Source organism: Platichthys flesus, chromosome 15 (assembly GCF_949316205.1).
Source record: "Platichthys flesus chromosome 15, fPlaFle2.1, whole genome shotgun sequence".
Taxonomy (NCBI): Eukaryota; Metazoa; Chordata; class Actinopteri; order Pleuronectiformes; family Pleuronectidae; genus Platichthys; species Platichthys flesus.
This window is the reverse complement of record NC_084959.1, coordinates 7,173,547-7,199,932: the sequence shown is the minus strand read 5'-3', so window position 1 is coordinate 7,199,932 and position 26,386 is coordinate 7,173,547. Positions and strand designations below refer to the sequence as shown.

The following is a 26,386-nucleotide window of genomic DNA, read 5'->3' as shown; positions in this document are numbered from 1 at the left end:
AAACCGATTACATGTTTCATGGTTTACATGTGATTTAATTTATGATGAAAAGAATATATATATTTTTACATTCATGAAGCAATGAAACCTCAACAGGCTGCACAGGCAATGGTTTGTTGTACTGTTATTGGTTAATGTCTCAGAACCGCTGCACCCCTCATATATAAATATAGCTCTGTGTATTTGTGTGTTTCATGTGCATGGGTATTCATGTGTTTGTTGTGCTGACTGCTTCCTCTTGCCGGGCGACTTGCTTTTCAACCACAGTGCCTCCAGATTCGCCCCATCAAAGAATCATCTGCGAACTGTGGAGCTGGGTAATCTGGAGAGGGCCACTGATGTGTCCCAGGGCTTTCTCCACTCAAACTGGATCACACAGGCGGGCGCACACAGACAACAGGGCTGCACGCCATGGCTTTTGGAGGGTCACTCTAAGAATAGCCTTCAATACATAAAAAAAAGACTTGTATCCAGTGGAGAGCGCCACGCTGAAATGTGCATGCAGGCAAATGGACACGTAGGAGCATGCATTAATTCATGGACACTGGCGCACACCAAAGCACTCTACTGTCAAACACAGAGATATATGTTCCACTGGCTGACTCCCTCAGCATACAGGGGTGCTCGGCTAAAGGGACAGCAGATTAACCACCCCATGTCCTGCTCCAACCACCCCGTGATTCACTGCTGAGGACGAGGGAGACTGGTCGCAAGAAAGGAAGGAAAACTGCACTGACTTTATGAAGGGAGACACCACTGACCGACCGAGCAATGTTTTAAATCTCATTTATTCTGCTAATGCACATGGAAGATGGCTAACGGCTGCATGGAGATCAATGTGATTGTATTTGATGGTGAATGTAAATGCGCCACAATGGCTACATTCATCTGAGGCTTAACACAAGAAGACCAATCACCCGATTTCTGATAAGACAAATCACTAAAATGATTGGTCCTCGTTCTCAAGGCTTAATCTTCATTTGCCTACTTTGAATGCAACTCGGTGGTTACCGATGCGTCATGTTCTACTTCTGTCTAACCCTGAGCATATGTTAAAGAACATTTTAAAATCTCCATGCATAGTTTATACATACAGTTACTGTATGTACATGTCAGCAAATTGTCAAAAACCTTCCCATTACTGGTTTTCTGATATTCTTACTGAGACACGAATCCCACAAATGTTTTCCTCAGATAAAGCAAATCCAAGTCCTTTGCTCAAAGCCTCAAACTCCCCTTTGTAAACAAGAACCACTTGTCTAACATGGATTCTGTTCAGTAATTTTCCTTTGCAGTCACAAAAAAAGGCCATGACTAACTTCATTTTCAATTTCATTCTCGCTTTCATCATTTGCCTCTGTGCCTGTCTGCACAATGATGTTCTGACCATCTCTACACTCCAGCCAGGCAGACCAGTGAGAACTTAGTACCCAGCAGCCAGCACCAAGTTTAAACCATTCCAAGGGTTTACCTCTGTGGTTGTCTTATAATACTCTGCAACGCTTCTACCTAGTCTGTGCACTGGTGTCCTTGCAGTGGCTCTTGCTTGTCATAAGCAACAGCGTGTCTGTGTGTGTGCATACAAATGTGTGTGTGCGTGTCTGTGTTTGTAAATGCAGGTATTGGCTTCCAGGCAGCGGGGACAGCTCTGATGTGAAGTGACATGTTGAGGGACTAAGCCTTTGGACACTGGCTGAGGGAGGAAAAACGAATAAAAACAGACACAGCCTTTCTAAAAGATACAAAAAAGGCTCAAGTTCGACTGCATCAGAGCAGCAGATGGGATGTGGACATCCCCTTCCCCCAGTGGCCTTTTATTTAAATATCACTCAATCGTTCTTTAATCATGCATCCATTTTTTTTTTTTCATCCTACAGCAACAACAAAAAATCCGGGAGCACGAGCACAGATGCGTGGACGCCGCGGAGGGACGCTGTGACAACTTGAACCCGGGCGTGACTGGCTTGTCGGGGAGAATGAGAGAGGATCTCTTCCTCTGGCTTTGTCCTCACTGTCCGTCCGGCTCAGGCCGATTCACCTGCCTGCTTGTCTGCTGGGCTTACCGTTACGTGTTCTCTACCTTACCTCACCTGACCCATTTCAAACAGAGTTTAACTGAGACCTCACAGTGTGCTTGAGCATCTGCTCTCGTCTGCTGACAAGAGTTTCCAGGTGAGATTGAGAAAAGCTCAAAAACAGCTAAGTTCCCTGAAGATCCCCCCCCCCCCCCCGCATATAGGGGGGAAATACAAACACATCACAACGGCACTAAAATCTTTACACTGTCAGTCAAAGAATTGACTTCGATATCCCACTGCTTTTGCACAAATCCATTTGTGTCTATGGGCCCAATTAAACCTGATTTAATGCTGAATGAGGCTCAGAAGCCTCAGGATGCCTGGGACGAGCCCGTCGGTGTGTTACAGTGTTCAACTAAACACGGTGATGCAGCATCATTCTGAAACACAGACCTGGAATAACTTCCCTGGTTATTAGACATTCTGACACGACTTTACATCTTGGTTATCGCTAAAAGTTCATTTTAAAATCGCACTTTCAAACTTTTCAAGCTCACATTTTTTCCCTTGTCGCATTTCTTAACCCGGTAAAGCGTTGAATTTCCCTGGTGTTTGATACGTGCTTGACAAAAAAAAGTTTTCTTTGCTTTGCCTTGAATGAGAATAACTGGAACTTAATTATAACCTTCCAGGCAGGACAAATACACAGAGCTCTTCAGCTGGCAGAGTGTCCCTGAGTAGAAAACTTGACCCAGAGGACGTGTGATTGGAGGACGAGCCCCCTGCTCACTACACCACCAGCCACAGCCACCCGCTGCAGAATTACAGTCAGGAAAATGCGGCAGTCAACACCACAGTGGCGTTACGCATAACTCTAAGTTAATGTCAGAAAAATCTTTAGCAACAATAAATCAAGTTATTGTTTCAATTAAAAAAAATCATATTATGTGGCACCTTTATGAAAAATATGTTTAAAATGACAAAACCACCTTATGTAGCAGATTTAATAGATTATAAATGTGTTTAAATTCTTGGTAACAACATATTTCTTTAAAGATGAAAGTAGGCTTGACTAAAATTATAAAGGGAATAGGAAATACTGATAATAGACCATGAAATCATGAATTACATAATAAACCAACTCAAAAGTATGAGTCAAATTATTAGATTTCTTGAAATTGTCTTACATTTACCTCAGAATTAAATTCATTGATATCAATAACATTATATACTTATAATAATAATTTATTATGAAAGTAACTCAACTTCTAACTGACTAGTATACGTGTTTACTATATCATTATATCGTTGAAATGCACAAAACAAGCTGCTGATGAAGCAGCATATTAAGAAGTCGCTGATTGCTTTCGGAGACAGATGTTGTGTTCATGAATCTTGAAACAGAAACACAAACTGACTGCAGAATGAGACGTGGGGTCTCACCGCCACAGTCAAGGTTCTCCGCTCTAACAACAGAGCAGATGGCTGCTCGTGGAAACAAACCAGAGGCGAGTCGGAGGACGCTGCTCACCCTCCACCACACGAGGCTCATCCTCCCACACGCGTCGCCCTTTCCTGTTGTCACTCGAGAAATGTTTTGATTCAAACAAACAGCATTTAAAGGTAGCCTTCTATTTATATTTAAATCACCTTGCACGGCCTGGGTCTAAGCATTTGGTCTTGCGATGCCGATGTACATGCAAAAGCATTCTTTGCGTATGCGTGCGTGTGAGCGTCATGTGGCGGTGACACTCTGGTGAACTGTGGCAAATTACAGAACGACTGGGTGAACTCAGTTAATCCCTCAACTACTTTGTGTACAAGTGTGGTTCTCAGTATTTATGATAGAGCTCGGTTGAGCATTTTATTCAGACCGAAATTAGATCTCTACATTTGATAGTTAAAATAATACATAGGAATAAACAGCATCGCAGTGGCCGGTAAATACATATTTATTTAAATAGCAACTGCACTGTGATTAAAACATAAAATACAATATTTACTGTAACAGCAGATGTTTTTTGTCACAGTTTTGTTTTTTCACCTTTTCAGAACACTGGCATACATAACAGCTCTTACAGCCCGAGTAAACACTTCAAAAACCACATTACCTCCAAACAAACTGCTCATCATGGGAGAGCACTGTTCATTAGTTCCACTGCCAAACACTGAGCTTTCATATACTGATGCACATTACGTAACTGTGTTATTAAAATCCTTATCTTCATTATCATTTATCTACAAAAACATGTCATAAGTGCGTCATACTGTATCTTTTAGTATAACACAATTAGGTCTCACAATACTCTTATTGTGAAAGAGACGCCGTACACAGCTGTAAAGGACTAGACACACTGATCTACAAATGATTGCAAGAATAATGACCCCGCTGACTCATGTCCGATACAATAACGTCCCTTTAGCCTTCCAGCCAGCAGTATATTTTAAGCAGATGGAGGCCGGCCAGGACAACATCCCGCTGCCTGCGATAAATACTCCACGGTTAATTCAATATCTCATAAAAAAGGGAATTGAGTTGAAGGTAAAAACAAGAAAAGACTGAAACCTTACTGCGTTTATTGTCAGTAAGGTTTCAAGTTCAAGTTGAGTTTAAAAAAAGAAAAAGCTCAAATGTCTCCTTAGAATTTAAACAGTATGATTTATTTGACCTGAAAGTATATAACAGGCCCTTATTTGAAATTTCAGTCGGCTCCTCTGGATGCTGCGGCTGATCTAATGAGAACGAATCCTCCTCCGGCCAAAGTTTGTCTCTGCGGCTCTACTTTCCTTGATTTCACACCCGAGACAAGCAGAACGAAAACATGCATTTCCTTCCCGTAACATTGCAAACACAACTCCCTGACATCTCATTCATATAAACATGAGCAAACATGCGTGCACATGCAAACACACTTTGGGCCCTTCGCTGAAGCACCAGCACTTTGCAGGGGAAGCAGTTGTTTCTACTCGAGCCTACGTTTATATTCCTGCAGCGTTTGTGAATGGGATCCCGTCATGGAAACACTGTATGACTGACACACCTGTTCCTTCTCTGTGATATTTAATAAGCAAAGCATTTGATTAATCCATCCACTCTCGTCAGATCATGACATGTAGGTTTATCGACTCAGGTAAGATACATGGGAGAGGATTACAGGTGAGAAAGTCAATATTTCACTCACTTTTTCTAAAGAACATTATTACTATTATAACTCCCATAAAGGTTTTAAAATTGGATGAAATGTAACTGGTCCATATCTCATCCCAGGTCCTTGACTCAGAACGAGTTGAATCTCTGTTATGAAAGCAGAATAATAAAACCTTCTAAATTGTCACACACATTCAAAACTGCCTTTCAAATGCTCTCGAGTTGGACCATCAGGTTGAGGGGAAAAAAAGTACTTTTATGCTTGCCTCAGCGGGGGGTGGGGGGGGGGGGGGGGGTGGGGGGGTTTCTATTGAGCATGGATCCCATAGGGGAAGTGAGAGAGACCGGCCAGTCAGTCGCCCTTATGGATTTTACTTTTTGGCAACGAGGGTGAAAAATGGGTAAAAACAGAGAAGGGCACATCTATTTCTCCAGGAGTTTATGTTCTAACCTCCAGATATGAACCAGAACCAGCTCCAGTCTTGTTATTTGATCATTACCATGCATAGTTAAGTTTTAAGATTATAATTATATGTCTTTGAGACTTGTTTGTAATCAAACGAAATAGTCCGGTTTCTTACCTGACACGGTCCTGACGATCTCAGAGGTGTTCCTCAGGCCCACGAAGGAGAACTGGTACAGCCTCCAGGAGCGAATGTCCCCAACCTCCACCGAGCTCCGTTTCCACTTGTACACAATCTCCTCCCTGGGGTAGCCGTCTGAGCACGAGAGAACAGAGTCAGTGTGACATGGAGCTCAGCAGAAACTCAGAGGAGGGAGGCTCGGTGCAAAAGAACAGCAGCATGCTTTTCAAAGGATCATTTTCATCCCTTTTAGGAAATGTGTCCAGACTTGATAGGCTCTCAGCCAGACTGGTCAATATGAAATAAGTCTCATTTCACCCATACTTACAAAGTGAGCTACCGTACAAATAAACAGTTTGAAGTGGGAAGCATGACGCACTGAAGAGAAATATAAACACAACATGCTAGATCATTTAAATTTTAAGTATAAAAAAAACTGCAATAAACCAGAACTTCCAATATTCAAGGAATAAAACACTTGACTACGGCCCACATGTGAAAGACTATGCTTTGTAAGCAGCTTGTTGATAAACTTAGTCAATTTATTATCCTGGAAAAAGAGAAGAACAAAAGTTAATAGTTAATACGCCTCTCACAAAAATATTTTGAGAGAAGACTATTATTACTCCTAAAAAACTTGAGTAAAAGTATTGTGTTCATATATTTGTTAAGTATTTAACAGACTACTCCAACTGTGGGGACGAAAATTATCTTTCAGGATAACTTCAACGCTGAAACACTCACGATTACAACTTTGATCCACGGCTGATGATGAGGTCGATTTCTGTAATTCTATTACATCAAGAGATGAGAATATAATAAGTAATCTCAAATGTCTGATACTGATTCACTTAGATGAGTAGATGCATTACTATAATATATAATCATATTTGTTGTTATTGAATTTCTATCTTGTAGCTAAATTCAAAAATATTTAAGCCGGACCTTGAAGGCTCCTGACTCTTCTGCTGTGAATGGACCTCACTAACTGTTCCCAAAAGCAGAGATTTAAGTTGGACTTTAACGATCTTCGGCCAAACCTCTTCAGATTTCACTCCGGTGTCGTCTTCACTCTCGCGGTGAGCCATTGAATAATGCACATGAGCTTTCCTCGGATGCAAACTTAAAAAACGGCTTTACGACTAAAGTGCTCTCAGACATCCAATAATGCCGGATCTCACAGGAGCAGGGGATGGAAGGATCGGCCCATTTGCCACATTACTGCCGGCCAGGCGGGCAGTCGGCTCCCTCACCGGCAATGCATGAGGGGCAAAGGATTCTTTTAGTGTCTTTTTGGGGAGCCAGAGTGCTCCTGGAGCTCGGTGTCCGGATGTCACTCTGGAGCCACTTGTGCAAGTCGAAGCGTTAATTAAGATATTTAAATGAGCAGCTGGAATTCATCTAGGCGTCTATAAGTCGCTCAGTGAAGAGGCCGCTCCGTGGCACGTGTTGAGAGAGCACGGCCACGTGAGGAAAAGCGGCACACTGCCCCGCCTGCGTCTTCTGAGATCCAGCTCATGTGTGTACATCAAGTGAGTTTCAAAGTTCGGAAAACATCCGTGGCTTTCATCAAATTTACATGAAGGCCTCTGTTCCATTTCTTAGGCTGCTCGCCCTCCCCCCCACCAGCCCCCCGGTTTCTCTTTCTTGTTGCTCTGGAGCTATTTAGGAAGCGTTATCTGGAGAGCGTCCCATGGTGCGTCTCTCTCTAGATCCGTGGCAGCCTCATTAGCATAACTTGCCCCCCCCCCCCCCCGGCTGGGCGTCGCACTGTGGTACTGACAAACATGGACAGGTCACCTTTTGGAACAGCATCGACTTCGTGCAGGGAAATCAATCACCTCTCTGGCTTTGATCGAGTGGGTAATGAACCATCTATTATTAAATACCTTTACTGAATGCCAGTACGTACTGTACCTTTAATGGATGGATGGTTTAACACATTTTATTATTTGCGTCTTTATGAATGAATGCATATTGTTAAAGTTTTTATATAATTTTCTTAATAAAGCTCTTTATAGACTGAGAGAGCATTCTAGCAGGCAGAGACTGTGAGATGTTCTGTGCATACTGCAAATGCACGCACACTTTCATATGCGCAGCAATGGGGTCAATTTAAATTCACATGTGATGCATGTGATTGTTTTTCAGGAGAAAAAATAAATTCGGCGATTACTGCAGCTCAAATTCCTTGGTTTTGGCCTGTTGCATAATTTTTCATTAAATTGTGTCTCTGTTAGGCTCACATGTCGCATTTTCAAGGCCTCATTGTGTGTGTTTGTCTGTTTGTGTGTGTCTGTGTGTCCTTGAGATGGAACAGAGGAACAGGGGGAGGGGTAAGACAGTGGGGCATCAGCACATGGCCAGACTTACAGCTTGAAAACTCCAGGGGACATGAGTGCTCATCCATGGGGAAGTTGTTCAGTTTAAGTTGGCACTCGGCGTCGATGGTCAACCTGCAGAGACACAGTATTAGGATCTGCTCACTTACCTTCTATAGACAATTCAGAAACAACAATAAACCTAAAGTTTGTGTTGAAATAGTCAGAATTAAACCTCTAACCTTATCGGTAGAAACACCTGGCGTCATTAATTAAAATTTCACTCAAATAAATTCATGTTTTCCACGGCAACACATCTGTCTCTCCTCTTCACACTTGAGAGAGTTCGCAGGCAAAGTCATTAAACTTCCCCTTAATGACAGAATGACCTTAAATGACTTTACCCACCCATGTGCTCGCTATTGTCATGTATCATTGTCCTCGGCATCGCAGCGGTCATCCTAATTAACCAGTGGTTAGAGTTCCTTAACAAATTAATGAAGTGGAGGGGTGGTGTTCTGCTATGGACAACATCCATCACGGCTTGATTGAGTCCAGAAGAGTCCACTTTCTCTCTTATTACCACCCGTGATGTATTGTGTTGTCAGTGTGAACCTCCGCTGTATTTATGATGGCCCGCAAAATATGATAATAAGCACATTCATATTTCCCTTTAATCTCCACTGCTGTTTTACACATGACACATATTTATAGTCACTTCCATCTGAATTGGATGTGATCCTAAAGTCTCAAGATCTTCAGGCAATAATGAGTCATCAGACAATATTGCAGATATTTACAATTGGTATGATATTTAGTAAATTCTAAAAAAAAAGCATCAGAGGAGTTCAGACGGTCAAACCACTCAAATAGGAAAGCAAAATTTAAAATGATTTTTCTCGAGCCTCCATGCAAGAGCACCTAAAATAATAAGCCCAGGGCGACGTAGTTCCAGTGTTCCCTTCCCACATAACAACTTCCAGCCTCATTCGGCAAGACAGATTTCCTGCATGCTAATTCATGTCAACTTTAAAATGCTGAAATTTAAGGTTGCCCAGGGCCTGTTCAGGATAATCAGCATCATAAATCATTAATGCAGAGGGGCCCTAATTGGTCGGGTACTTCAGATTGCTCTCTATAGTGCACACTCCGCTTGTTGTTTTTGGTAAACTCCATGAAGACCCAGATGGACCTCAATGAAAACTCATTTATAAAAATAGAAAACTCAGTAGAGGCCAAACTATCTCAAATATGTCAGCCTTTCAAGATCTACAAAACGTTCCCTGAAGAACGATGATAAATCTTGAAGTGTTAAGGAAAATTATAAATTTCCTCGAAGCAAATGAATATGTAACAACAATTGACAATTGAACTGTGAATATGATAACAAAGCAGTGATAACCATCAAATTGGATTAGCCCGCCGCCCAATCACACGATCAATCAAGCTTCGGGTCACATATGAATGAGAAATACCTAAATCAGCTCCTCAGATTCCCACCTCAGTAATCCGCCGAGCTTTACCTGAGGGTGTAGAGTATTCGACCATCGTTCCAGATCCGGAGCATGCGATTGGGCGTGGTGATCCAGTGGGCGTCGGCCTTCTTCGAGTTGCGGAAAAACGTATCGGGGATCCAGATCTTCCCGACCATGTTGCTGTTGAGACGCAGCACCTTCATCGTGCTGTTGAATTTCAGCCTCCTGTCGTACCAGGTCTGGGCGAAGAAGATGTCGATGGTGTATTCCTGACGACAGACAAAACACAGATCCACCCGCAACCGTTATGTTTGACTTCAGTTTAAATGCTGAACACCAGATAAAATTTTGTCAGGAAAAGCCTCGCAGCGTACAAAACAGCATTGTATGGGAGCCGCTGCTGTCACCGGCGCGGGTTTTAACTGCAAGAAGCGATGCCATCAAATCAAAAGCCTGCGCTCCAGAAACACTCTGCTGCTGTTCCTCCACCCGTGGGAAGTCAATGCAGGAACACATTTTAAGATACATTTCCTAGCCTCTGCAAAAAAGTCCCTTTGTCACTACTAAAGAGTTTCCTGTTGAAAGAAGACCACCCCGCCTGAAAAGGAAATGTTCAACAGTGCAATTAAGAACTCCCATTGTTTGGCTGGAGTTTAATCTGACTTCATACTCGGCTGCTTTGTCGTGAGCCTCACAAAACCTTCTGTCTCCGGTTCGGCCACTGGTGAGGACCGGGTTAGAACGGAACATGAGCCCTATGGTTCAAAGTGAAGTACAGCAGGAGAGACACAGAGAGAGAGAAAGAAAACAAACAAATAGGGATTTGTGAGCGAGAGGGCATAAAGGCATTAACTTCCTGACAAAGCTTAGTCCAACAATAAAGTCAAAATCCATGCCAAAGAGTCCTAAACGAGATTTGAAAACAACAAATTTCACTCGACAACACTCCTACCTACCCCCCCTTATTTATTTAATTCCCCCCCACAAAGGACACATATACAGTTTAGATCCAATGTTGAGAGAGAGATTGAATGCCTTAGGATCCTCAACTGGGCCCTTGCTGAGAGATATAGGTATCTTTTATTTATTTTAATATTAAATATACTCGGGGATCTTTCACAGAATCACACTTGTTTCAATTCGAGCGGTTGCAAACATCTGAGAAGGGCTAAGAGGCGCTCGTCTCCAGTGGCTGCATTCATTTACGATTCCTTTTCTTCTTCACACCTTGATCTTCCTCTCGCTCTCTCTCGTTTTCTCTCTTGCCCCTCGTTCACACTCACTCAAGATGAAAATTATTTCAAAGATCCTTAATACGCGATCAAAAAAATCCAATAGTGTTAGTGCCTAGATGCCCCCCCCCCCCCCCCCCCCCCCAACACACACACACCACGTTTGTCACACGGTGGCTTGAACGCGCTGGCCCCACCTCGTTGATTACAAATTAATGCAAAGCAATCAGTCAACCTTTCATGTCAGCAGACTGCCCTCGTCACACACACACACACACACACACACACACACACACACACACAAACGGACACACACACACAGGCCCACCCATGCATGCAGACTCCCTCACGTGCGCACAATATGCACACTTTCTACCTGATCCCATCAATTTCAACTTCACTGTGAATGCAGTTACTGAGAGTGGGCGTCGCAGCTAGGACTAAGTGAAATGGAACGCCACCGCCATGTAGAGCAGCCCGCTCTGCAGCATCACAGCAGAAACGGGTTCTCCGCGGGGACATGCAGAGGAAAACAAAGACACCGAAAACGATGCTGATGTGAGTTTTACGAGACACCCAATTTATGATTCTTTCCTCGTCTCAGATAAACATTTTCCCCTCTCCGCTGTCACACAGCCAGTCCTGGCCTATTTCAGTCATGACAGCTGCACGACGGCTAAATGTTCCTTTATTGCCGATACTGTGTTATTTACAACCTCACCAGCAGTAATAAAAAGAGCATCATGGGCTCAGGTCTTTCTATCGCAATCCGCCAGTTGAAATCCTGCATTTCTAAATCTAAACTCTAAAATTTTTATTTTCATTTTCAGAAATACACTGATAATAACAAGTTCTGTATATCTTTTTATAGAGCACGATCGATTTATTAGTTAGCTGATAAAAATGAGCCTTTCACAGACGTATCAGTATCGTGCCTATGTTTGGTGATATTCCCTAATGGCAGCTGGGATTGGCTCCAGCTCCCTGTGACCTTTAGTAAGAAAAGCGGTATGGATAATGGATGGATAATAAACGGGTATAATAAAGTTTATGGTAAAACTGTAAAATATCAAGCCTCAACTTGAAAACAACATCTGAGGGGTCGTTGCCAATTTGTTTTTCCACATATATGTATGTGTGTGTGTGTGTGTGTGTATTGGCAGATATATCTATATTGGAAAAATGTATTATACATTTTTATTACTCATGGCAGCATTGGTCCCCCAAAAAATCCATTTCAGGCTCCAATGTTTTGTACAACGAAAATATTTATCAAATGTTACACAGACAGCTTTATAAAGTATTAAAGGGGTTTAAACATATTTTCTTCTGTTTTCTCAAATGTTTATAGAAAATGAACAACACTGCAAAAACGTAGAGCTACCAGTCCACATTGAATCTGTCACTAGCCACAACAACAGACTGAAATCAATCAAAACACCTGAACAATTTTTTTTATCAAACCAGATCCAAGGAAAATCACAAATTGTTGAATCTCTGTGAAGGAACTGCAAAGTCCTTGAACAGGTGACACCTCAGATTGCAGCGGATGCAAGTCTTGGCAAGTGAAAAGTGAGAACATCGGCGGATTTGCCAGCGCACACACTCATTTGCAAATATGCTACTTTGAGCCTGGGCCCGTGTGTCGAGCAACACAACTGGTTAGCTGTTAATGAGTGTTCTAATTCAGAATAAGAGGTGTTTAATGGAATCCGACGTGTGGAATGGACCATATTCATCCGCTGCGGTGCAAAGGCCAATGCAGTGGTTAAGCAGCTGATTGACACCTGTGCTTTTGTGTTGCTACACTACATGGGCAGTGGGGCGGCGCGGTGACAGAAATCCTGTCCCCTGCTGAAGTGTCCTAGAGCAAGACACGGAATCGCTGTCAGAGAAGAGAAGGACTCTCTGGATCTCGATACTCTCCCCTCGCTGAGGATGGAGGCAGGCCAAAGACATACTTCCCCACTATGCATTAGTATTAGTTACACATTCAGTATCAGTATTAATAACAACAATGACACACAAACATCAAATTTCACCGCTACTTACCATATTGATGGCATTTACCGGGCCGATGCTGTTGACGAACATGTCTGTGTGGATCACTGTCGGTTTGACTGCAAAGAAACACAGGACAATTTTGGGATGAGGAGTCATCTATCACGCAAGAGCAAGATGCGTGTCACTTTTTGTCATTATCATCATAATTATCATCATCATGATTGAACAACAAGAGGAAAATAAATGTGTGTGTGTCAATATGAAGTTGTTTGCAAACATCCCTGCTCAGTTTTCGGTAGAGAAACACCTGGTACTGCACACTGTCAAGTCAAGTTCATTACAAGTGCTGCGTTTCCACCACACGGACTATCCTCTAGGGAGGGGCTTGCAGCAGTGAAGATGCCTGATTGGTCAAGTACACCCAAGTTTTAATTCAGCCTTTCATTCTATAGCATTAGCTCGTGAAATCAGCTTCCTAAGTTTTGTCATTTTGTGTGTTTTTATTTGCTTTGTTCCTGGTCTGACCTGCTCTCACGTTTTGTTAACATTTTTCGTCAGCTAAAATATGCGTCACATCCTATTACGTCCTGGCGCTTTTCCCTGCAGGTCGCTAATCTACAGTTTCAGACCCCCAGCCTCGGTAACAGAACCATGGATAAATCCCAAAAAAATAAAAGTCTGTGAGGAAAATAGAGAGTTTAATTCTCAGGGACAGATTCATTTGCTTTCACTGCCAACGATGCTTACTTACCTGTGTGCTTGATATGTGGCGAGGAATTGGCAAACAAAAATGTTTATTGTTTAAAGACATTTCCAGAGCAAGCACACAGCCTCTGTTAAAGTACCAAGCTGTGGATGAGCAAAAAAAGCATTGTTCTGTGTTTCATTTATTTCAAAGTAGGCCTACACATGTATTTTGTTCTCCTCTTCATAAGAGTTTGGTGTTTTCCTTTTTTGTAACAGGCATATTTGTTTTACCTGTTACAGTTCGATTTATAGTCGTTCTATAATGTAATTAATGCAACAAACTATAGTTTTTATGTATATTGTATAACTATATATATAACTTTATAACCTGTGTTATCAAATATGTTTTTGCGGCTCCAGACAGATTTAATTTAGGGGAAGAGGTGGTAAAATTTCTCTTACGATAGTAAAGGTTGCCGACCCCTTGATCTGCAGGAACCATTCAGCTCCTTGATAAACGTTCCTCGGACCAGAGGTTCGAGGTGATTTTGGCCGAAACGCAGCTAAAGAGGAGCATTAGACAAAAACATGCCTCTAAAGGAAGACTTCTGTTCACTCCATTCAACTATACACAGCAAGTTTCATGATTAAAATGGACCCCCATTCAACATCTATAGAACTGTATTACATTACAGGGGTTCTGCTAGGATATGTTCACTTGTGCTGACGATATAGAAACCTGGCTACATCCGACTTCCTCTTCAAACAGGCTGTCAGTGAACCGCACACTTAGTCGGTATTTATGGCCAAACTCCTGACCCATTTACCAGGATTCCTTTGTGCCCGGTGCAACATCCCATCCAACCCTTTTCTTTTTTTTCCTCCTGTCCTTCCACGCTGGAGGCTTGTGAATCATTTACTCTCTTTACTCACAGACCTGCTGCTGTTTGCTTTGCACTAACAAAGAGATGCACTTGTTGGTTATGAGCATAAATATGCTGATGCAAGATGACAATTCTTGGCCGAATGAGATCAACGTAGGACAAATGTATGACACGACCCAGGAGCAGCAGCTACAGTAGGAAAATGTCACTTTGCAATTCTTGGTTTTTAAAATGTTCTTTCAAGTAAACAAATGCAAATACATGGACGTCTTTGCGTGCATCGAATAAATAATCTTTCTGCGCGTCCAACGCCATGAATTACACCACTTGGCGTCAGCGGCCATACTTTGTTGGACGGCCAGACGTCCAACAACGTATGGCTGAAGGAACTGGGCAGCTTGATTCAAATGGACCTCCGTGCTCTGTCCGGACCCGCTTCTACACTTTGCCTGCTTGTCTAATGTGTATGTGTATGGATGAGCGGCCCTAATGTCTGAGGGAGGACTCGCGTGGCCTCCGGGACTGACGTGAAAGCTATAGTGAGTGTGAGAGACACACAGGGGCAGAGTGTGCGGGTTTGCATCCATTTTTCATGAGCGTGCATTGCAACCCCCCCCCCCCCCCCCCCCCCCCCCCCACACACACACACACACACGCGTAACTGAACAAACACACAGAAGTTGGTGTTGCTTTTGGCCGGATACATTAGCGAGTGACTAAGAATAAAAGTTCATGCTATTGGCATCACCTTGGCATCATTGGTATTTATGTAACTGAAAAAGCAATGCCTGAAATATACAAGCCTGGACTGCATTAGTAGCACAACCTCATATTAAGTCGCAGGCATGGCTTGAACAGGATTTAAAAGCAAAAATAATTATTGTAAGAAGCCAACTGCAACGAGTGTTCTTTTCATAAACGCCCAAACAGGTGCCAGGGAAACATCTCTCCAAGAAGCAAGTGAACATCAAGTGGCTGAGCTGAAATAGTTTGAGGCGTCATAATAAATGCCAGTACACCCACCACAGGCTTCCTGGTGGAAGGATCCTAGAGTTAGCAAAAAGAATCCGAATGATCGAAAGCAGCAAAATGCATTTCAATCATTTAAACCTGGGATTTGCGTGATGTTTGTTCTTTCTTCCGATAACGATGCGGAATCAAACCTTTTAAATCTGTTCCTGGGCCAGAACCGAAGCTTTTTCTTAGCTTCAAGCCATTCAGCTCGAGGCATTTTGTTGTGGTGTCGACTTTGGTTTGAGGCAGCTACCAGCCAGAGCCATGTAGGGAATGTGTTGCCACGAGAGTCAAGCTTGATGTTCACTGGGCATGTGCGGTCATGTTTAAATTGCCTGAAAGCCAGGAAACTATTTCATTACAGAGGACTGAAATGAAGCATCAAAACCTGCACCGGGATTCAGTCCTGTAGATACCAACCGTGTATGTTTTCGGTAACGAACCCTGTTAACCCTGTTTATAACATCCATTAATCTCTCAGCACAATAGTGTTATACCCTCAGTGTAACTCTATTAAACATAAACCTCTTCTTTCTGTATGTATTTAGAAAAAGGCCTTGTCAAATTCTTAATCTCTCACTGTCTCTGTCCTATTTGCCTCAGTTTACATCTACAGACTGCAGGGTCATTGCAGCTTAATATGCATCACAGTGGACTTCAAAGGGAAACTGTGGCACAATCAGCGGTGATTCTAAATCCTCGGCATTTCACTGCACCGCGGAGTGAAACGCAAAACTTTGCCTCGCCTCAGTTTGGTTGGTTGGTTGGTTGGTTGGTTGGTTGATTGGTTGGTTGGTGGCTCAGATGCGGCTAATTATAATCCTTCTGTAGCTGAGCAGCTTGGCAGCGGCAAGAGGACCAACGCTGAGAGAGTTCGACATCACAGCGCGTTTGAAGAAGACGGCTGAGACGCAGCGGCTCTCTGGGTTGAAGCTGCACCTCAAAGCAGATATGAGCTGCTCTTTATAGCACAGGCCCACTTCTAAAGTCTTAAGAGTAAAGATGATGCAGCTCATGAAACGTGTCACATGGACTGGACTGCGGTGCCGCACATATCATGCAATATATGGAAATGCCATGAAGGCAGTTGAGCGCAATGGGGATTTACTTTATACAGCCCTGTTACTCCGTTCCTTTATCTTGCGCCATCATTTCCTTCAGTTCGTTGGTCGTACTTTAAAGCTGCATCGGGAGGGGGGGGGCATAGGATAAACCTCTCAGAGTCCGATGTGAAATTGATGAGGCAGCACATGTACTCTGTCCTTATGTCACTGGTGGGGTGAGTGTGGCGGCGAAGACCACGGTGAATTTCATATCAGGAGAAAATGGGGAAAAAAATACCAAAACAAAACTTAAAAAAAGAAACCTGACAGGAAATGATTGCGCATCAGTGGCTCATGAATATCCTATTAAAGATGAGAGCCTGACCTTGTTTTTTATATGACAGAATACACCATGCTGAATATTTTGGCTGTGGAAAAAGTGCCTGCTTAGATCATTAGAAAATTTTTGTATTTATGCTCAATATATAAGGGTTTGATATTTTTCATTTATTGGGCGATGTACCTAATATTAGTATCAGCATTAGTACCCAAGAGTTCTCCGTTGCTTCCAGGGTGCGAGCTGTACTTGTTTCCCCATGTCCACCACAAGAAACACAATTTAATTTAGGCCAAAGAGACAAATGTAAAGAGTAACTGTAACTCTTTGACGTAAGCTGATAAAACGGAGGCCCTCTTTTCAAACTATCTTTCGCACTCGTCGGATTCCCCCAATCCAGCACGAGCACCACAGGAGATGGAGAGGCCCTTCACTGCTGTCATATGGAGAGCGGTACATCTTTATCATTCTATAAGAGTGTGTGTGACACATTATGATTTAAACCAGTTTCCCCCGGAATACTGACCCATGAATCACGTATTCAAAGATGCTGAACATCTCCCCATTCTGCACTTGCAGCTGGACGTGACAGGCTTTAGAATGTATGTGCTCTTGTGCAGACAGGAGAGCCCTGCCCAGCTGTCTGTCACAGCGAGGGGGGGGGGTAAGCTACTTGTCGACTTCTCACATTGAAAAGAGAAAGCTCGCGGGACTTTGACAGACTGATATCCCCACTGTAACACATGCACGTAAGTATACACAGGTACACACTCTTTATAACAATCCATGGCATGTCACAAAACACACATAGAGTAGACACTGGCAAACACTGACACACTTTATATTGCCCAGCCAGTCACTATAATGAACTGTGTGCTGTGTGCGGTAAATCCTCAGTGCTCAGACTTCAGCCTGAATGCAGCAATTGGATGTGAACAGGCAAATCCTACTTTACGATTGTTTCTACTTCTGCTCATAAGAAGTAAAAAAATGTGAGATCTGCATGACAGATATTCAAATACATCTCAGATACCATGACTCATTACTAGCTATCAATAAAGGTGAAGCAACTTGTGAGTATAAAGTCAAGTCCAAATATAACACTTTAGGTTTTGGGTCCAACTCATGCCTGTTTTTTACCAAATTCAATGCCGGTGATGAACAATTACCGAACTAATAAATGCTCTTCAAAATGTGCATTTACTACTTTAACATGCACTTAATAATCTAAGAGTAGATGTGTCTTTGTCAAGTGAAGCCATGAATCACTTTTTTTCTAAAAATGATGTTTAAAGTCAGACGCATGGCTTTATTCGGACTTAAGTCAAAGGCATGTGACTGAGTTAAAGAGGCATTAAACAAGTAGAGAGGTATATTCTGGGATTCATTAACGAGTGTGTCAGGCTTCACGCAGTCCTCTCACAAGTGAAAAGATCACAGCCCCTTCTGGAAGTCAGCTGACATCGCAGATCCTTATTTTTCTTAAACCTAATGGCTGAAGGTCACGTGTGTGAGCGTGTTTCAGTTCATGAGCACAGCTTTGTGTTTGACTGCAGTGTGGATCCTGTGACTGAACAGATCATCTGAGAAGAATCAGCACCCACCTCCGATGTCGGGTCGGAGTTTGTTGTCGTAACCATCTAGCAGGCTATTTAGGATGTGTGTGACGTCACTCTCAAACACTTTGGGAGTCAGCACCCACGTCTTGTTAGTCGCCTCATCGTCGTCCTCATTCTGGATGGAGCTGCGGCGAGCGGAGGGAGAGAGAGAGAGGGGGAGAAATGCAGTCAATAATTTATTTCAAATGGAGAGCAAGCACTTGCTCTGCTTCCTTCACAGAGGCAAGTTCGGAGATGTGAGACACAGCGAGTGACAAGTCGTTTGAAGATCTCAACCAAAGGTCTGGAGATAAAACTTGGGTTATTTTTCTGAGCGTTTCATCACTCACACCGAGATGAATCTTCCCCTTCCTCTTTGTCGCGGTTATTTCACACACAGTCGGTACAAATTCAACAAAGCACACGTGATGGAGAACATACATGTTCAATGCAATCGTTTCACACTATGAGGATCTCATTAATCAAATACACTGGTTTGGTCTGCCCATCCCTGCTGCCCGGAGTGATAATCCTGTTTCTTTTTTATGCACCATAGTCTAAACAGTTTCTTTCACCTTGAGATTTCTAAATTCTTGCACCATTGCCACCTTGAGCAAATATTTTAATTTGCAAGAAGAGTCTTGTCAGGTATCTTTATTCTTTCATAGAGAAAAACATGAACATAACAAGACCAGTCCCTTCATGTATTTATATCGCACATAAGACAAACAGTGTGTTATCGGATGTTTGATGAGATGAAAGGGACGAACCTATTTGCTTTGGATCTATGCATTCCCCGCATGCATAGGACGACATCTGAATTGTACTGTTCATAATTCAATGGTTCTCAGTATCAATGGCTGCCGAGATGCAAAACTTACATAAGCACAAATCAATCATATAACCTGAAAATAGCATAAGGCTCAAACGCACATCAACATGTAAGAGGATATTAAGTAGACATATAGACATCTTCTGGTTGATGGACATGATGTTATCTCTGAAGGGAAAAAGCCATTACATGGTTTAATGAGATAATTCAATATATTGAGTTTTCTTGAGCAACAGTAATCTGTGAATCTGTTTAGCCTTCAACACTTGTTTTCACCATTGAGATGTGGTGTTAATGTTTAGGGTTAGCGCCGTGCACTCAACATTTACTGTGACAAACATTTCATATTATTAAACATCTGTGTATGTTGTTTGTTGTGCCTAATATTACACTGTCAACAGCAGTATTTTTCTCATGTTGCTTTCTTCCATACAACACAGGTGCAGGCAGGAAATGGCAGGGCTTCATTGAGGGCAACACAAACAAAAAGAGTAAATATGAACAGGAAATGGAGCGAGTGCAAACAGGAGAGAGAGTGTGATGGCCGAGACAAAGCGAGGAGCTCATGCCTAGAACCACAAAGATGCAAGGAAAGTTTCCATTTACGCCTAATATCAGCAGAGACATGGCCTTGATTAACACAGGTGAGAAAATGTGAAATGGCCCCAGAAAAGGAAATTTTGGCTTTAGCACACAGCACCAGTTAATTAGAAGTAAAGTTCCACTCACACCTGTAAAGATTTATTTAAAAAAGCTCCTCCTCTGTATAGATTGAAACAAGTTCAATCAAAGTCTTTGTCAATGTGAAATGTTCTGATAAGACTTCAAAGAAGTAAAATAAGAAGCGAGGTAACTCTAGGCTATTTTAACTTCTCAGAACCTGGACTGGACGAACTGGTCCGTCCAGTGAGAGATTCAAAATAACCCATTTTTTAACCTGTTGTCTTTCATATCACAAAATTGGACAAGTTAAAAATGAATGTCACTCCTTTCAGTTTGTCAAATCTTTGTCAAAACACCTACTTCCACTCCTTCTACTACAACCGAATACTTTCTTAGTGACTAAGGTAAAACTTGCTCTACTAATACGATTTATAATGGTTCAATTACTGCAGAGTATAGTTTAACATTGAAAACAAAACGTTATCTAATCTTCCACCCACACACCTGCCTCGACCCCAATGTAAGAGCTGCAGTTACACCTCTCCTCCATTTTCAATCCAGTGACTCACGAAAAAATGATGAATAAATTCGTAGACGTCAGGGTTTAAAAACTTGGAGGAAGAAATATATGTTGGATAATAAAAGAGATTGTTTAAAAGATAAAAGATAATTTTTTATGGCCCCCGAGATTCTGTGCAGGCTGAAGAGGACATGTCAATCTTCCTCCCTTTACGTCCCCATGTCAGACATCTTAGAGTGAAAAGGTAATGATGCCTCCAGAGCCCCTGACCACAAACACCACTATGGTGGAGCAATAAATATGTTTGTACTTTCTCAAGCACAAGAATGATCTTGGTAAATGATTTCTTCCACCTTAGAGAACTGGATAGGAGATGGAGGAATATGGTCTCCAGTGGCAACATGCTTCCTTGACAATGGCAGTATAGACGTAGCATTATATAATGTTATCTGCACTAAGAGTGTTGCCTCTGTTATTAGAATATCCCTACTATGTGCATATGCATTAAAGAGATGCCTACTCTTCTAATTACATACACACTGCGTCTCAGATAAGAGCAAACGTGTATTTGCAGCTAATAAATAAATCACAGATTAATTTAGGCACATAATGCATCACAAACACTGCAGAGAAAAAAGAGAGACGCAATGGAGAGGTGGATTGTGTCACATCCTCAATCTGTCCCGGCTCTGGATCACTCAAACACCTCCAGCAACCACTGGATCCGACCAGGGCGAGTGGCAACAGCACAAAAAAGCAACCTTGAAACACCGCAAGCTTTCATCAGGGCTGTATAGCAACGAGAGGAAAAGCAACGTCTGAATGAAATAATAAAGAATGGCGAAAGTGGAAATGGTGAGAGGAAGACAGTTTCCATGGTAAAGGACAAGGACAGAAGCCCTGATAGCTTTCTCGTGTTCAAAGGCTGGGTGCGAGGAATAATGTTTTGACCAGCGCGCTTTCCCAGACTTCATTAAGTGCCATCCATCTCCATCACAGCACCAGAGCCTAAAAACATTAAATGTTAAATTATTTTTACTCAGGCTGAAACCCTTTTTAGATATATGTTTTTCAAAATAGAGAAAGCGTGTCTCTGACACAGACAGAGAGACAGACAGACGGACCGTAGAGGAGCCAGCTGTACAGAGGGATGTGAGAACCTGAACATCTTTTTTTAGGTTACTGCAGTTCTATCATCTATATTCATCCTGCAGAGTTGCTCTGTATATATGGAAATGCTCCAAAGATGAGCAGATCAAAGGCAGAGCCATGTGTTCTCCACTGCAGGCAGATCTGAGGTTGCCTGCTAATTTGGTACCTGAAGGCCCACAGAGAGGCACGCACCAGTGTGTTTGTGTTTGTTTTTCATGCATATGTATGACCGTGTCCGTGTGTCTAACGATGGAGAGTCGTGGAGTGTTGTGCTCACAGCTCCCCGTATTGAACCCGATCTGATAGCTTCCATGCATTCTACCCTGGGCATCCACGAGAACCACTTTAACTTAACCTGCTCTGTATGCAACAAACAACTGTCTCAACCATCGAGCCGATCCAACACCAAATCTCATCTCAGGCTTCATGTAACGTGGCAATCCCCTTCCCCCTCCCCTTCCTCTGCAGTTTTACCTTTTAAGTACAGGACATGATGGTGAATATCCCTTGTACAGTCTTCTGCACAATCTAAGTTACCAGCTACCAGTAGATGTAGAAGCAGCGGAAGCTAGGAACATAACTTCAGTTGTGCACCTTAGCATCATTAACAATTTTGGCCTTGTGATCAACCATTCAGGCCGAACTTGAGGGTCACTGAAGCTAAAGGTAAATCTGACAGCCAGTGGCCTGTATGGCAGCCCTATGCCATATTCATAATAAGGTCTAAGGCGGAAAGGAAAGGATGCAATATCCTGTACAACAACGTGCCAACCATTAGCGTCCACATCTGGTTCCCTTGAGCTATTATCTTTGCATGTTATATATCGTAGCTAATAAAGGAATCCTGCTATTAATACACAACAGAAAATTGGTGCTGCGCTCATGGCAACAACAGAACAAACCAGCTTTCCTCATCATTTTATAGCCGCAGAGCTCATTTCACAAGCTCTGCCTTTAATAAGTGATTAGGTTTCACTTATAAACAAACTGTAATCATTAAAAAGAAACATTAACTTCCACTCGGGGTTTATTAAGTCAAGTTTTCAGTTTGGCAAACAATATACAAAGCAGGTATGGTGCTCAGATACAGGTCTGCTCTTCTTCTATGATCTCTGGCCGAGAGAACCAGTACAGGCTCCACTCAGTCCAGTCTGATTCAGATCACAAATATTAGTTTACAGTGCTGTGCAAGGTTGACTTGTTTCTGTGAACTACAGTAAAACAGGTTAGGCAAAAGTCACAATGGGGCCAATATCTTCAAAGGTCCAATCAGTAATTTATTGGGATGTTAAAATGCAACGTCACTGACATAAACAGTTTTTTTTTCTGTAAATGTACTAGATGTAAATGTACTAGATGTAAACATAACGGCAACATAAATATGAATATGATATTGATCCTTACTTGGTGGATTAAACTTGATGTTCAATAAGAAAGTGATAGAAGGTTCAAATTCTGCGTGTAAACTTGTCTAGCTCTAGACATGAACGTAGATACTGCAGTGAAATATGATTGGTCAACATGCTACGGTGAATGTAAGTAATACTGTCAGTTATCTCCCCCAAGACGAGGACTACCTAGATAAAAGGATCCTCGATTCACCTGCTGTGTACTCGAAAGATCCCGAAAGGATCTCACCAACCCCTTTGGAGTAAAAGAAGCTTAAAATATTTATCCACAGTCTTTTATGGACAGTGATATGAGGAGGGCAGATATTGGTCCTAGTGAAAAGACTCTTTTAGCTCTGTAATAAAAAGTCATGTTATGTCCCAGTAACTACAACTCTACTTCAGGTTTCTTGTGATCCTTGTCTCTAAATTGTAAAGCCAAGGCCCCGATATGAGCTTTGACATCTGTACACTATGAACTCTAGCTTATTACATCTGAGACGATAATGAGGGGAAAGTCATTATGGGATACATGACAAGTTGATAGTTTACATGTCCCAATTATCCAAAAAAGAAGACCACAGGCAGATAGTATGTGATGGTATTTTAGAGAAGCTCAGCTCCCTTCTAGACAGTGGCCATTTCATAATGAATCAGGCAAACTGGGATGACTGGGATGCAACAAGTGGCAGGTGGGAGTGAGGGTTGAATTCATGAAGTTGGATTGTAGTTGATTCTCCAGTGAACATTTGTCTCACATCATCGCCACTTATAGAAGCTCAAAATCATAAACTTGTGTTTTATCAGTTGTGACTATTGTTATTTGCATCTTAGATAAATATTTTCGATATCTTCATGAGAAATAAGAAGTCAAATGTATTCAAGTGCAGCTATAAAACTAAACTAATGTTCAGCGTGTTCCAAATGTGGTTATGTAATCAGCTTCCCCTGCCATCTGAAATAATAGAGGTGAGTTTGCACAACTGAATCACCGGAGCATGACAAAAGCTTCCTCACTCTGACATCACTTCCTCCTGCCATGACCCTGAATGTGCCGGGTCCTCTATACCTAGTCGGCTAGCACAGAGGTGTGTTTATGTGCCAAACCTGGTGATTTTTTATTTGGACATATGTGAAACGACAATCGGCTGCACACTTAACGTACCGTGGTGCTTGTGGGCATCGCCACACATAGTAACTGTCAATGAGTCACAAAGTAGCATAGATTACTGAAAGCGTGCCCGAGGCCTTGAGAGATGGCTTATGTAAGAGGTCTCATACATGAATCACAAACCACTTCCAATGCATCTTACAATGCAGCTGTCTTTCAATCACCGTTTCATAGTGCCAAGACTTTTAACAAAAAGAAGGAACATCTCGCTGTCACCCGGGGATGATGATGATGACAAGTTCTGAACCATGTAAATCACCTTCAAGCAGGAGAGCTCTCACTCAGCCCTGTTGTTGTTGTTGGTGTTGTTTAAGAAGCAGCCACATGTCACTGACATTGATCTGCTTCTGTTGATTAAGCTTCAGTCACTCAAGCACAACTTGCCCATTCATCTCAATGCTGGGTGTAATCCAATTGGGCCAAGGTGCAGTGTTTACTCAAGCATGCGGTGAACTACACGGGCGCATACAATTAGAAATGCACAGGCCCTGAAATGGGGGGCTGGGCAAGGGGGGGCCCCCCAGTGGCTGCCATCACCAAGACGGTGATTGAGCGCCGGCTGATTTATCTGCCTCCATTTTTCACTCTCCGGCAGCACAGGGGGACGGCGAAGCGAGGAGCCTAACCATCCGCTTCCCCCCCTGACTGCCCTTATCTGAGTACACGGGAATAATGTATAATAAGGGGCGGCCGAGCAGCCTCCATCAACAACCCCCTTCAAAATCTGCGTCTTAAAGCTCAAGTGGAGCTCCCTTCCCCTTCCCTCTGTGAAAACAAGGCTCTGTCATATGTGTTATCCTTCTCCTTATTGTGCCTTTACACTTGTATTCTCTGTGTGATTGTCTGCCATTTTGAAAAAAGGCTTTTTTTCTTCTTTATTATTCCAAATGCGTGGGGAATCAAACGTGTGTCCTCAATCACAGGCTACTTCTCCTGACCACTGTGGACGCCATATGCGACCGGTGCGTTTTAAATAACGAGGCTTTGGCTCTTAGAATAGACCTGATCCTTGAAGACAGCTTAGCAGAGGCTGTGTGTAGCCTTAGCTTCAGCCACTGAGCTATTTCCATCACCGGACAGATTGTCACAGACACACTGGACAAACCTTACAGAAATAAACACCAGCAAATCAGCATCAAATCCCCTGATGGCCACGGAGGAATGTTTGTGGCCGTGCAGCTGTTTTTCGCTTCGGTTTTGTGTTATGGAAAAAAATATGATGATGCACCCGATGCTTGTGTCGCTGTGGCGGCGCATACAACACAATATCACACCTCCATGTTAAATCCACACCTGTAATCTAGGCCCCTATTTTCACCACATTGCGTTTCTGATAAAGGCGAATCTCAGCTGCGGTCGTGCGAATAGCGGGTTTGTGTTACCGTTACATGGATGAGGCGCAGGGGGACAAAAAGCACATATAAGACAAACACGCAGCCCGAACACGGAGCGCACACACGATGGAGGAATTTTTAAGAGGACATATCACGCGTCAGTCTCTTACCTTGCGGGGAGATTAACGGCAATAAACACCCAGAGAAGCAGCTTCAGGGGCAGGGAAGGCTTCGCCATTGCTGCCGAGCATTTGGAGGCTAAACTGGGTGAAGCCATCATCACCATCTTCGTTTCCTCTCTCTCGCTCGCTCTCTCGCCCTCTCGCGCGCTCTCTCTCTCTCTCGCTCTCTCTGAGTGTGTCTCTCTCTTTCGTGCAGATGTCCGTCTATTCACTGTGTTTCCTCTCAACGATACATTGTGCTCGTATGCAGCGGCGGGTCTGCAGATCTAGACCCGAGGCGGACGCGCGGTGGGGATGAAATCAGCCAAAACACAAGCGATGCTAGTCGAAGGCTTGATTTGGCATCGATCGGCTTTTTTTTGTTGTTCCTTGTTCTGTATCTAGAGCCGAGCAGGGCCCTGAAAAAACCTTCTACAGACGACGGAGCCCCCCTCCACGTAATGAGCCGGCTCTAATATCAGGCAGCGGAGAAAAGCAGCGGAGCCTCGGTCTGAATGCAGATTAACTCCGGGGTCAGAGTGGAGCTGGTGCACGTTGCCGCAGCACCGATCAACACATGCGTGGTCTCACCAGGCGGAAGCTCCACACAACTGGAGGAAAACGCTGGAGTTTGCTGCTTTATGCTAAATGTTTCCACTTGTTTTTTATTTATAAACACCAGCACAGGGGTATTCTTTAAATATTATCATTAAAACAAATATTTAAACTGATCTTCAATCGTCCACTGGTGTAAGAGTAGTTACCATTAAATAACACAATTACATTTACAATGTGATACACAAGGTATACCAGGTTAATG

The 26,386-nt window shown here is 42.9% G+C and overlaps 1 protein-coding gene across 2 annotated transcripts in view; it reads right to left on the bottom strand.

The window, feature by feature from the left end:
- gabrg2 (gamma-aminobutyric acid type A receptor subunit gamma2) overlaps positions 1 to 26,131 on the bottom strand; it is a 46,451-nt gene extending 20,320 nt beyond the window's left edge. For both annotated transcript variants that reach the window (XM_062406883.1, XM_062406884.1), the window contains exons 1-6: positions 25,576 to 26,131; positions 18,352 to 18,491; positions 12,831 to 12,898; positions 9,595 to 9,815; positions 8,124 to 8,206; positions 5,748 to 5,885 (exon numbers count right to left, since the gene is read on the bottom strand). In XM_062406883.1, coding sequence (XP_062262867.1) covers positions 5,748 to 5,885; positions 8,124 to 8,206; positions 9,595 to 9,815; positions 12,831 to 12,898; positions 18,352 to 18,491; positions 25,576 to 25,691 — 766 coding nt within the window. In that variant the 5' untranslated portion in view covers positions 25,692 to 26,131. The remainder of the gene's footprint in view (positions 1 to 5,747; positions 5,886 to 8,123; positions 8,207 to 9,594; positions 9,816 to 12,830; positions 12,899 to 18,351; positions 18,492 to 25,575) is intronic.
- Positions 26,132 to 26,386: the final 255 nt, after the last annotated feature.